The sequence below is a fragment of the Carettochelys insculpta genome, chromosome 4 (genome assembly GCF_033958435.1).
Source record: "Carettochelys insculpta isolate YL-2023 chromosome 4, ASM3395843v1, whole genome shotgun sequence".
NCBI lineage: Eukaryota > Metazoa > Chordata > Testudines > Carettochelyidae > Carettochelys > Carettochelys insculpta.
Window position 1 is genome coordinate 22,499,881 of NC_134140.1, and position 13,014 is coordinate 22,512,894.

The 13,014-nt window shown below is 47.1% G+C and overlaps 1 protein-coding gene across 1 annotated transcript in view; it reads left to right on the plus strand.

The window, feature by feature from the left end:
• The first annotated feature begins 514 nt into the window (after positions 1 to 514).
• Positions 515 to 13,014, plus strand: part of ABLIM2 (actin binding LIM protein family member 2) — a 229,230-nt gene continuing 216,730 nt past the window's right edge. Inside the window, exon 1 of the mRNA XM_074992431.1 lies at positions 515 to 653. Within this exon, the coding sequence (XP_074848532.1) occupies positions 638 to 653 (16 nt within the window). The 5' untranslated portion in view covers positions 515 to 637. The remainder of the gene's footprint in view (positions 654 to 13,014) is intronic.

The window sequence follows — 13,014 nt, forward strand, 5'->3', positions numbered from 1 at the left end:
GAAGGCATTTTTTCTGGCCCAGGCGGGATGCCGGAGCGAGCCAGGGCTGCTCCTAAGCGGTGCTGCCGCATCTCTGCCTGGCGCGGTCTGAGCAGAGAAGCCCACTTCCCAGCCCGGCTAGGGCGCGCGCCCCCCAGCTACCAGCACCCAGGGCACGCGCCGCGCCCAAGCCCACCAGACGGCCCCCAGCCCCGCCCGCTCCCTGGCGTGTGGGAGGGGGGGGCTGGCTGGAGCAAAGCATTGCGGGGGATGTAGTCCCCCGCGGCTCCCGGACCTACGGCGCTGGAGCCGAGCAGCCTACACTTCCCAGGGCTCCCCCTTCCTGCTGCGCGCTGGCAGCCCCGCTCCCTCAGCGCCAGAGCGCCACGGCTGGTGGTCACCTGTCCAGAGCCGCACGGTGGCGCTGCCCTGCAGGACGGCGGGCGAGAGGCAGGCTGCCACCCGGGGAGCGTGGACGGAGGCTGCGCTGGCGGGGCGGGGGGAGCAGGTGGGGGCACTTTGAGCGTGGGCGGCGGCGGCGGCGGCAGCGGCAGGTGGCTCGGCCCGCCCCTGGCGCTCCGCTGCGCACCAGCCGCCCGGGCTGGAGGGGGCATCTGCGCCAGTGCCTGCGGCTGAGAGCAGCGCACACCGCCGGACCATGAGCACCAGCACAGGTAAGGGGGCGCCGCGAGCGGGCGGCTGCTGCCAGGGCTGGCCCGTTTTATGCGGGCCGGCGCTGGCTCGGGCATCCTGCGGCGCAGTGCCTCGCGCCCCGGCGGGAGGGTTTCATGCCGGGAGGCTGGGTGGGGCCGCGGGGTGCAGGGAATCGCTGCGCTCGCCTCCCATCGGCTCATGAAGCCGCGAAGAAAAGGAGCCCGGCTTATTTCCCAGCGGCTCTCTCCCTCCCTTGGGGCAGGTTCCCCATGCGGCTCGGTCACGTTACAATGCAGCTCTTCCTCGGCGGGGTGTGTGTGCCCGCGCGTACGCGGGGGGCCTGGTGCCATAAAATACCTCTCCAAAAAGGAGGGGGCATCATCCCCTTGCGAGCAGCCGGGTGAGGCTGGGAGGCTCTGCCGGCTCAAGCCCTGGGTGCCAGGGCTGCAGAGTCCAGCTGGCGCTGCGCTTCCTGCCTTGCTAGGGGTGTTGGTTGGCGTTCAGCCTCCCGGGGGCTGGCTAGTGAGGACGGCTTGATTCTTTGGGCTCCCGGGGCGGATGCAACTTTTGCTGGCGTGTGGGCTAGTTCACGGTTAAAGGAAGAGTGCGGAAACTTTGGGTCAGCAGATACCGCAGCGTTGCAGGGAGAGGGGAGCCGCCCAGGCTTCGGGACAGGTGGGCGCTGCGCTGATGGTTCGCGCGCACCCCTTGTCACGGGCTAGTAAGCAGAAGGAGACGGGCAGCGATACGTGTGTAAAGCCTGTTTGTGAAGAAGAAATCATAATCCCTAGCAAAAGCGCGGTGCCGCGCCTCCTACACGCAGCTGCTTTCTGCAGCAGAAATGTGGGTCAGATCTGTGGCTGCAAACTAGCTGCCCGCTACCCCACCCTTCAAGTTGCTACTGGAAAGTACACCTACGGTACTGTGTTTGCAAAGAGAGATGTGGGGGTTTATATTCTCAGCCGTTGCAGATTGCTCCTGGCCATGTGGCAGTGCAGGAGAGGAAAACTGGAATGTCTTCTTGAGATATACAAAACCAGAGAAGCGTGGGTAGCATCCTTGTCATCTGTGCAATGAAGAAGTAAATTGCAACACATGATATCCTGACATGATACTTATCGTATACTTATGTAACTGTGTGGAAGAATTTAATTTGGGAGTCCACTTGAAATTTATTTTTCAAAGATTAAGCATTCATCTGTTCAGCATAGCACTGCAGCATTAGTTAGTTTGAAGCAGAGTTGACTGCAAAATGTGACACAGCTTTACCAGAAAATGTAGGTTTGCAGTGGGAAAAAGACTTTTAAATGGGCTGAGGATAACAATGACTGCTCACAATAGGTCTTTCCTCCAAAAGTAACTGTGTGTTGAATAGTTACAATTAGATAGTGACACTGTATGCCAGCAGCTGTCCAAAGAAAGCTGGCGTGGTGGCTGGAGAAAAAACTAGTTGTTGGGTAACTTGAATTCAAGTACCTATAGGCAAGTCACTTAACTCCATACCTTGTATGTAAATTGGAGATGGTGCTGTCCACTGGTGTACTGTTAAAAGTAAATACGTTAAAGATTGTGAGGCACTATAAGAATGGGGTCAGGTAGATATCTAAGATTCATAGAAAATACCACTGAATTCAGGGGTTGTCTTTTCAGTTATATTTGTTGGTTTTGGATTAAGTGCACAACTTCATCTTTATAATTTTAAATGTAAATTGAATATGATGATAAACTTAAGTGTGTGTATATAGATATACACAGACATCTATATATGTATGGTTATATATACCTTACAGAAATGTCAGCGGACAGCAGCCTAGTGCAGATGCAATCTCAAAAATTTGTTTCCCAATCATTGTATCAAAGATGTTGAAAACAGTAGAGAGCACATTGCTGGAATAAAAATAGTATATATTGAAACAAACAAATTTCCCTAGTTGTATTTAAAAAAAACAAACCCCAAACGAAATTAACCTTCCCAAAACTCAGAACTCTAAAGCACAGTTACCTCTACATTTCTGTGAGCAGATATAAAAATAAACAAGCTAATATTCAGTTTTTACTAATAATTGCATTTCAAGCCCAAACTTAGACTCACTGAAGTCAATAAGAGTTTTCCATTGAGTTCAGTGGGACAAGGATTGTGCAGAGTATTCTCATGCATTACTGTCTATTAGGAAGATACTCCTGAAATATGATCGCTTCTAAAAGATTTTCACTAGAAGAACTGGAAGAAAAAGGAAATATGTCCGTTGTGATCAGTACATAACCTCATGGCAGTGCTGATAGTATGGATAGACTAATGCAGGGGCTTTCAAACTCCATTGCATTGCAGCCCCCTCACAACAACAAGAATTACTTCATGAACTCAGAAGGTGAAACTGAAACCTGAGTCCTCCCAAACCCCATTGCTATGCATGGGGCCAGGGCCAAAGCCCAAGCCTCACTGCTCTGGGTGAAGGGAGGGGACAAAGCTGAAGCCCAAAGGAATTAACCCCTGGGCCAGGTGCCTGCAACCTGAGTCCTGCTAGCCAAGGCTGAAGCCCTCAGGCCCCAGCAAATCTAAGCAATCTCGTCCTCATTCAAAGGGGGTCCCAATGCACAGTTTGAGAACCAGTGGACTAACTACTACATTTTCACAGTCCTTTCCACCGACTGTGAGGGGCAGCAATTGCTATAGTGGCCCTAGAGCAGCTCAGGAGGGAGATCACAATCTATTTACTTGTCTTCCTGTTACTCTGGGGTGGAAATAAACTGCACTGGATCTGTATGGGTGGAAAGGGGTATTTTGTATTCCTGCACCACTATTTTATCCAGGCTAAGTTTGGACTCATTTTTAATTATAACATCCGAAAACGTTAATGTAGTTTCTTTAGAGATAGTTGTTCTGTGCTTATAAAGAAATTGACAGAAGGGTTGAGCAGTCAAGAGTACAGCCTGGAAAAAGTACAGTCAGGTCACACAACTTATCACCAAGGTATGGTATTTTTATATTCTTGTCACAGTTTGTTTTTTTGCACACACACCTTCCCCTGGTTGAAATGGAGTTCTGTGCCCAGATCAATGGCAGGAGGTGACCCTGAAAACTCTGCAAACGATGGATAATGTTCACAAAAAAAACATTATGAAGTCTTCTGTTTTTCAGAAAGGTCTCGTTCCGTTTGGAGACAGACCTGCATTGGATCTGTGGGTGTATCTGCTGAACCATCATCATGTGTTTGGAAATGTAGCATTTCAACTATACTTTTTTTGTAAGAAATTTAATTTTTTTTAGGAATTTTTGATATGGTTGTTAATACAAATCTCAGTCTTAAAAACTCTTTCTTGGTTCTAATATTGACGTTCTTGTCCTTTTGGAGTTCTAGCTTCTTCCAAATTCACCTGCATAAGGAATCATAATGTGTTAATTTTAGTGAAGTGCAAAAAATGAATCACCAAGCTGGTTAGCTAGTGTTTAACAGTGTTTAAATTATGTGGTATTTCACAAATCTACCTAGATATCTAGGGTGAGAACTCTACACTGAACAGGGAAATCAAACGTGTTTGATTGCACAGAGCAGAAAGCAACTAAGCTATCTAATATCACGGAGATCATGTGCTTTGGTATAGGTTATGTGGAAGAAAATGGGACCTAATTGATTTAATAGGAGTTAGAGAATAGTTACATGGTTGGCAGTGCAGAGCCTGAAACCTGCAAGGTGTTGAGTGCTTTCTCTACAATGCTGCCCTGTTGTCAGATGGTGCTGAAATTTGAGGAAGGTTAAGATTTTATTACAGGATTTTTCCATCAAAGTCATGGACAGTTAAAAAAAAAAAAAAATTGTGGACATCTGTGACCTGCCCATTTGTGGGGGAGATTGACAGTTCAAGTCCTGCTTCTGGTGACCTGGATGACTGCTGCTCCTACCCTGCCACTCTGGCTTCAGGGGGCTGAGAGACCTGGGGCTGACCCAAATATGGATAGGGTTGCCAACCCCCCGGGATTGGCCTGGAGTCTCCTGGAAACAGCATCAATCCCTCGGGGACAGTTGAGCTCAATCATGGAGGTTTTAATAAGCTATTTTAAGAAGATGACATGTCATGTTGTGGGGAAAAATCTCCTGGAATAGCTTCAGTTAGAGTTGGCAACACTAGCTGCAGAGAGTAGGGTGGGGCATTGAGAGCCAAGCCAGACCTGCTGTTGCAATGGGGCTGAAGCCAGAGGGCAAGGAGCTCTGTTAAAATCATGGAAGCCATGACATCTGTGGCAGTATCATAACTTTAAAAATGAAATATTTGATCACACTTCTACCAGAGGTGTGGTATAGGGCCTAAATGAATAGAATGTCAATGGGAAATCTCTTTGAAAACAGGGTAGACTGTTAGAATTTCAGTACAAAAGCATAGTTTTACTTATCAGTGTTGCTATATCAATTTATTTTTTCCAGTTTCCCTCATTTTTCATCCCTGTAAAATAGAACATTAAATTGTTTGGTAGAGCTGGAAAGAGGTCATGTAGGCTTGGAAGTCTTACTGGACTAATTAAATATAAATGACCATGAAGATTATTTCAACAAGTTTTGTAATTAAACAGAAATTTAAAATCATTTATTTTGGCTCTATGTATAAGCATGTTAGCACTTCCCTGAGTAATGAAGCTGTAACATATTTTGCATGATGGTAATTATTTCTTTGAAGTTAAATAAGATTACATTTATTTTCTTTTGGTGTTGCTGTTCAAAGTAGTGAGCCACATTCTGTATTCTTTAAGTTTTTTACATTAGGAATGTTTTCTTACCAAGTCATTAGAACAGGAATTTTTTGTAGGACAGTGGAGTGGCAGCGAGGTCTGTTGCAGAGGTCTACAACCAAAACACCAAGATGAGCCATTTTTTCAAAATCAGTTATAAGATCAATACCTCAAGAGCCACAATGGATGTGAATTTGAGACAGTCCTTAATAAATAAAGTCAAACCAGACTTTTTGTAACCGCTGTTTTAAGAACAGCACACACACAAGGATTTGTATCAGTGAGAAAGTTTGAGTTACTTTCATCCCTGGATTGGAGAGCAAAATGAGGACAAGGAAAATGCTGCACCTGGGGACAGACTCTTCAGCAAAAAAGGAGCAATGTTGATATCCACTGTCCATGCTCTCCGCACCCCCCCACCATTCCCAGGCTCTACCCTGCTTTGGCTTCCATCTTGAGGTTTTACCTGCCTCATCTCTGAGCCCCTGAATCCCTCCCCATCCCATCCCCAGGCTTAACCCCTCTCAGTCCCAAACCTGTCCCCCACATCCCCAGGATTAATCAGCCTCAGCCCTAACCTGGCCCCTGAGAGTAACCCATCCATGTGCTCCTGAGGAGCCTACGTTGGGCAGCCACATGCACCCAGCAGAAGGAAAGCTGGCAAGGAGGTGTTCTGCTGGTGGGGGTGAGCCAAGCTATGCCCACCGGAGGGGCATGGCCACTTGTGTAGCAGAGTAAGTGAGGGTTTCTCTGCAGTTCCCTGCCCTGCCGCTGCTGAAGTAGATTCCATTGGTTTAATGGCTGGATCCCTCCCACTGCCCTGCCAGCCATTAAACCTGTTAAATTTAGTTCTACTGTTTCAGCGGTGGCAGGGCAGGGACCCACAGACGAGTCATTGGGGCAGTGTCCAGAGCTGCAAATGACTCCTTAAAGAGCTGCAGTTTGCTGACTCCTGGTCTATGGTATATCTACATTGCCGTTGGGAACCAGCTGACCTATTCAAACAAGGTTTAATCTAGCTCCTCTTGGTCCTGCATGGGTGGCTCATGCTACTATGGCTTCACTACTGTTCTTACTCAAGTTAGACCTGGTATGTTTATGTACACTGACAATCACATCACCTGACTGAAAAGTAGATATGGTCATAGGGCTTCCCTACACTGGAGTAGACATACATGCAGTAGCAAGGGGCAACAGCACAGCTAGCTATTCTCTGAGTATGCTCCTCAGGCTGTCTGACCAGGGATGGCTAGCCTATTCCATTGCTCACCATTGCCTATGCTGCTGCAGCTACACTACTATTTTTAGCACGCTAGCTCTCTTTGGATATGTCTTCTCCAGCTGGGAATCACAATTCCAGCCCCAGCTGCGAGAATAGTCCTAGATTTTAATGCCAGAGGGGCTGTTATGATGTCCAATCTCCTGCATATCATAGTCAATGGAACCTCATAGAGTAATCTCTGTGTCAAGTCCATAACTAGCTCGATAAATATTTGGAGGTTAGGTCCATAGATGGTTGTTAGCAAGGGGTAAGGTATGGCAACTAGCCTTTTGTCGAAGGCGGGAGATGGATGGCAGGAGACAAATCACTTGATCATTGTCTTCGGTTCACCTCCTCTGGGGCACCTGGCATTGGCTACTGTTGGTAGACAGGATACTGGGCTAGATGAACCTTTGGTCTGACCCAGTATGGCAGTTCTTATGTTCTTAACTTCTGTTTTGAGGGATTCATAAGTCACAGTTACACTACAGCACTCTGTGGACAGAAGTCACTGTTGGAAGACCTATCCCAACAAAACTGCTGTTGACAGACGGCAGCCACAGACAAAAGCGAACTGGAAGAATGATCTGCTCTGTCGACAGAGCGCTGAACTGTCCAGAGGCTCCCTTGACAAAACAGGCACCCACAAGCACAGCAGTCAGGGCTGCCCATTGTTCTGGGTGTCCTGTCTGTCAAGAGAAACGCCGCCACCCCCAGAGCATCCACGCAGCTTTTTTGTTGACAGAATCTTTTGACAGCATTATGCCTCATGGCTGAGAGCAGAACACTGCCAGCAAAAGTGTTGTTTTGTCAACAAACTGTCGACAAAACGCATTTTGTGTGTGGCCATTCCACAAAACTGGGGTTTTGTTGGCAAAACTCGCTAGTGTAACCATAGCCATAGAGTTTAAGATCAACAAGGCCATTAGATAATGTAGTCTGACCTTCTATATATCAGAGGCCCTAAATGTCAGCAAACTACCCCTCTGAGTCCAGTAACTATAGAATATCTTAATATATCTGCCCCCTCACCTCTACTTTGCTCCACAGAGTACAATGATGAGAGTGGAAGCAACTTCCTTTACTTGGTTTGTTTCCCTAGCTCATTTCTACAGAATAATTATGCTCAGAAAAGGAGCCTTTATATTGTCAGACAATTTGTTTGCTCACTGTATGTATTCCTAAACACTTCTTTTTTGGTGGATATGTACTGAATTTTGATTGTTCACTTTGTCAAAACATATTAGCATTGTGTCAAGACATTTAACTATTTTTCTTTGAAATGCTGGAATAGTTTTGTCACAATCTATCAATTGATGTTTGTGTGCTGAAATTTAGACAGAATGTTTTGCATAAAGCACATTTATTTCTTGTTTTTAGAAAAGGGCATGAGATGAAAACTTCTGTTGAACAAACAAAGGTATTTCTCAGCAATTATTAGACTCCTTTCCTTTGCTGGGAAGCAAATATTTCTTTCATTGGTATCCAAAACCACATAGGAACCTTCCTTTGTTTCCATGGTTCATATGTGGATTTTATGAGCATAATCATGGCCTCAGCTTGTAGAGAAGGGGCAGAGTTGGTTAGTCACAAAACTGTTTCACAGTGGCCTTTATAACAAGTACCCTTCTCCACTTGGGATACAGGATAAGTCTGTATAGCCACTGAGTCCACTCATAAGGTGTGACTCCCTTTCTCTCTACATGTAGGGTGAGATGAAGATAGCCTAAGCTCAGGATGGTTATGTCTGCATTAGGCTAAGAAAGTTGACTGCAGATATGCAGTTCTAGCTACAGCAGTTGCGTAGTGAAAATCAACATAACGGCTAACTGGGTTGTTTATAGTGAGGGGTCTTATGAGTGTGTCTTGTGAGGGGTACAGGGGTCGACTGCAACCCCTTAGAGATTGATTTCATGTGTCTCTACTGGATGCATAAAAATCAACCCTAGGAGATAGAATCTGAATGGGTCGATCTTCCGGGGTAGTGTGGACCTGCCCTTAGGCATTACTCTCTTGGAGGCTTCCAACTTTGCTGTATCTGTGAATATTTTCTGAATGGGAGATTCACATGTTCCTAGGCCAAGATGGTCAAAAAGTGGTGTCACCACCTCCCACTTAAGTGACTGGAAGCTACTGATTCTGCAGGATCATTGAAAATCTGGCTCATTGTTTAGGGGCCTGTAACGACTTGGCCTGCGGCAGCACCCCTGTCTGGGTAGCACAGGCCAACACAGCTTGCCCCTCTGGGTCTGGCTGGCCTGGGGCTTTGTCCCCTTTAAGGGCCAGCTGGTGGCAGGCGAGCAGCTGGGGAGCCCAGCCCTCAGTTCAGGGTGGGACAGCAGTCAAACAGCGGCTTGGAGGCCCAGGCTTCAGTTTGGAGTGGGGCAGCAGTTCCACAAACAGTTTCGGAAGCTCGGCCCTTGGTTCAGGGCAGAGCTACAGGTAAATGAACAGTTTGGGGAGCCCAGTCCTCAGTTTAGGGTGGGGCAGCAGTCAAACAGCGGCTTTGAGAGGCAAGGGGTGACCCCGCCGGGGAAGAGGGGAGGGGGTCGCAGGCCCTCCCCCTCCCCTGTGACCCAGCCCGGGGCCCCACTGATCACTCACACCTGAGTTTGGTGGCAGGGATCCAGACCAGAACACACGGCCATTGGCTCAGGGGGAGCGTTCCCCGGGCCACTTCCTACCTCTGCCTCCATCGGTGTGGGTTCCCAGTTGGCCTGGTCTGCCGGTCCCGGCTGATACGTCTCGTCCGGGTAGTCTGCCCTCGGTGGCTCTGGCCAGTCAGACATCTCGATGTCGTTGGGATAGTCCACTGGTGGCAGGACTGTGGGCTCCAGACGGTTGGAGGCTTCTGTGCTGCGGGCATCCAGCAGAACTCCGGGGCCTTGTTCTTCTGGGGCCCCTGGGTAACTAGCCCTGTGCAGTCTCTCTGGTTCTAGCAGGGCCTCGAGGGAGAGGCCCTCCACCGGTGCAAGGACTGTGGTAGATCCAAGAAGTCAGGGTAGTAGCCCAATGGCAGCCTTATCTGCGGCTGCCCAGGCTGGTCTGGGCAGCTGGGGGGCAACTCTTGATGGTGGGCTGGCTGGTGGCGGGTCCCCCGGCCCTGGCACCCAGGAGCCTGGTCAGGGCTCCTTCTCCTGCTTGGAGGCCCGGCCTTTAATGGGCCTTAAGCCCCGCCCCTGGTCCTCCAGCTCTAGGCACTGCTCTCTGCGGGGCAGGGGCCCAGATGTTCTGGCTCTGGACCTGCCCACTAGGGTCTCTGAGCAGCCTCCTCCACCTCTGAGACCCGGGGAGGCCACAGCATCTTGCTACAGGGCCTTTATGGATTTGGGTGCCTAACTTTATGCACCTGCTTCCTTATAATCTTGTTCCTAATATCTATTTTTTTGTGGTATAATAAAACAGTAAAATTAATCTCCAAGACCACTGGGATATTTTTAAATGCATCACAAATCTATAATGACCAGCGCCTCTCTTCCAAGTCCTGGTGTTGGGTTTTTGTTGGTAGATGGCATTCAAAATATGCCATGCAATCTTTCCTAAGGTGTGTTGCAGAGGAAAAAAAGTATTATGACTAGTGGCTCTTATTGAAATCAATATGTCTGTGAGAGAAACTTTCAGTATCTTGGAGCCCAGTCCTTGTTTTGAAACCAGTCAAAGTTTGCCATTGACTTCAACAAGAGCAGAATTGGGCCCTTGTTCTCTTGGCAGAAGTTGTGGGTTAAACAGTTTTACTTAAGACAGCTGGTGATTCCTTTTGAAGTAGAATGATTTCCATGTGAGGTTTCCTTCATAAATTAGATTATAATCGACATTCCATACCAAATGTGAGATATTTAGTACAGTCATTATCATTTTAGTTGCAGTTTGTCATGCTTGCTTTCACTCTCCACTACATAATTTTCCTTCTGTTTTATGAGCCAGGTTTCCATGCATAGTCCTGGGGAAATACGCGGGTGAAATGCCATGCATTATACCTGCTAGTATAACTCAGTATGGTATGTTGTGCTTCCCATTAAAAACATACCTACAAAACTATTCTGAAAAGCACCTATTTTGCTATTCATTGCTGCATTTTATTTTCTTACTGATGGTCTTCAGGTTCAGTGACCTGATACATGACACTGAGAAGTCCAGGGCTTTTTCACACCCATGGACTTCAAAGGCAGTAGAATCAGACCATGAATCCTTTTTCTAATGAAATAAGTGTTTATTTCTATGGTTCATGAAGGGGGAAGACAGTAAAAGTGATTTGTTTCAATTTCATATTCATTACCTGAGTGGGAGCAGGCACAAGATCTCAAGTTCATACTGCTAATCCAAAAGTATTTTAGATTACGCAAACTTTTTGCTTGAATATTTTCTTGATCTCAGATTTAACCGACCTCTTTTAAAGTGAAAAATAAATTTTGCCAAGTCTATAAATACATGTGTCACCTACTGGTGAGTGTTACAGTCCCTGTCTGCCAGCCCTCAGAAGACATGGCACAGTCATAGATCTAGGTAGGCATCCTTCAGTCTACGTACACTATGGATCGTGCCCTTCGTAGTTCCATTTGGAATCATCATGTGCAGCATCAACTGTGACTGTGAAGGCCCACACAAGAGTGACAGTCCTTGCTGCATCTGTTGCATGTGTATTGGGTGTCTGGCAGGTCCTTACTGTGCTTTCTGTGGGCTCACTTCTCCTCTGCTAGATGTCTGATCCTCATCTCACCCTTCTGAAGGCCCTTGTGTAGTCCCTGCCTCCATCTGCTGTGATCGTCTGCCAGCTCCTCCCAGATGTCCAGCTTGATGTCTACGTTCCTGAGGTCCCTCTAGCAAACATCTTTGTAGTGCAACTGGGGGCATCCGGGAGGTCTTTTGCCCGAGGCTAGCTCACCATACAGGATGTCTTTTGGGATCCTTCCATCATTCATCCTGTGGATGTGGCCAAACCAGCGGAGCCGCCGCTGCCTGAGGAGGGTGTGCATGGTTGGGATTCCAGCTTGCTCAAGGACGGAGGTGTTGGACACTCTGTCCTTCCACGATATTCCAAGGATGTGCCTGAGGCAGCGCAAGTGGAAGACGTTCAGCCTCTTTTCCTAGCAGGCGTACAGGGTCCAAGACTCACTGCTGTAAAAGAGGGTGCTGAGGATGCAGGCTCTGTAGACTTGCATTTTGGTGTGGGTGTACAACTTGATGTTGTTCCACACTCTCTCGCTGAGTCTGGACAGAGTTGTGGCTGCTTTTCCGATCTTCCTATTTAGCTCAGTCTCCAATGACAGGGTGTCAGTGATGGTGGACCCGAGGTAAACGAACTCGTGGATGACCTCTAACATATAGTTATCAATGCTGATTGATGGAGGTTCATCAACGTCCTGACCAAGCATGTTTGTCGTCTTTAGGCTGATGGAAAGCCCAAAGTCCTTACATGCTTTGGAGAACTGATCCAGCAGTTTCTGAAGCTGGTCTTCTGTGTGTGACACTACAGCAGCATCATCTGCAAACAGCGTATCTCTGATGAGGACTTCCTGCACCTTAGATTTAGCTTTCAGCCTTGCAAGATTAAACAGTTTCCCATCAGACCTTGTATGCAAAAAATGCCCTCTGTTGAAGATCCAAAGGCGTGCTTCAGGAGGAGTGTGAAAAAAGATCCCGAACAATGTCATAGATCTAGATAGAGAACATACCCGTCTCTTATGTGGACAGTCAGGGATATATACCTCTTTCCAATTCCCTAAGAGGCATGCCTAGCAGGCGCTGTAGTAGATCAATGTCTGCTGTGGTTTAGACACCGATAAAGCCTGAACACAAGTGTTAATTTTGAAAACCTAGTGTTGGAATGTTAGACTGCCTCAGGGCCAGTAGTTTTGGCTGATTATATAAAGGCTTTAGTACGTATTGAAGCAAAACATCATAGCACCAAATGTTAAGCACTTTAGACGCTCAGAGTTAATAATACCTTCAGCATTGGAGGTTGTTCATAACTCTGAAATGTTTGTAATGCTGAACCTAAAAAAATGGTTATTCTTTGAAAGTTTAAGCTGAACATTGACAGTATAGCTTTGCAACTTTATTATGTAGAAGGAAAATACAGCTTGTTTCTCGTCTGGTTTCATTTCAATGGGTCACAATTTCCTTACCTTGTCAATTTTTTTAACTTTCCCTTTTATTTTTAATAATCTGTTTCACCCAGTGCTTTATTGTTTATGCTTGTCTCTGCTGCTGCCTGATTGCATACTTCCTGTTGCAAATGAACGGGGAAGCTGACTGTTCAGTTCATAACTATGAATTTCTAACTCAGAAGTTCTCTTGTAAACCACAGAACTGAAGGGTTTCTTTCTTCCGATTCTGTGTTTACAGACAATTTTTGGATGTGTACAGAATACCTGTCACAAATTTCATTTCTAAGACT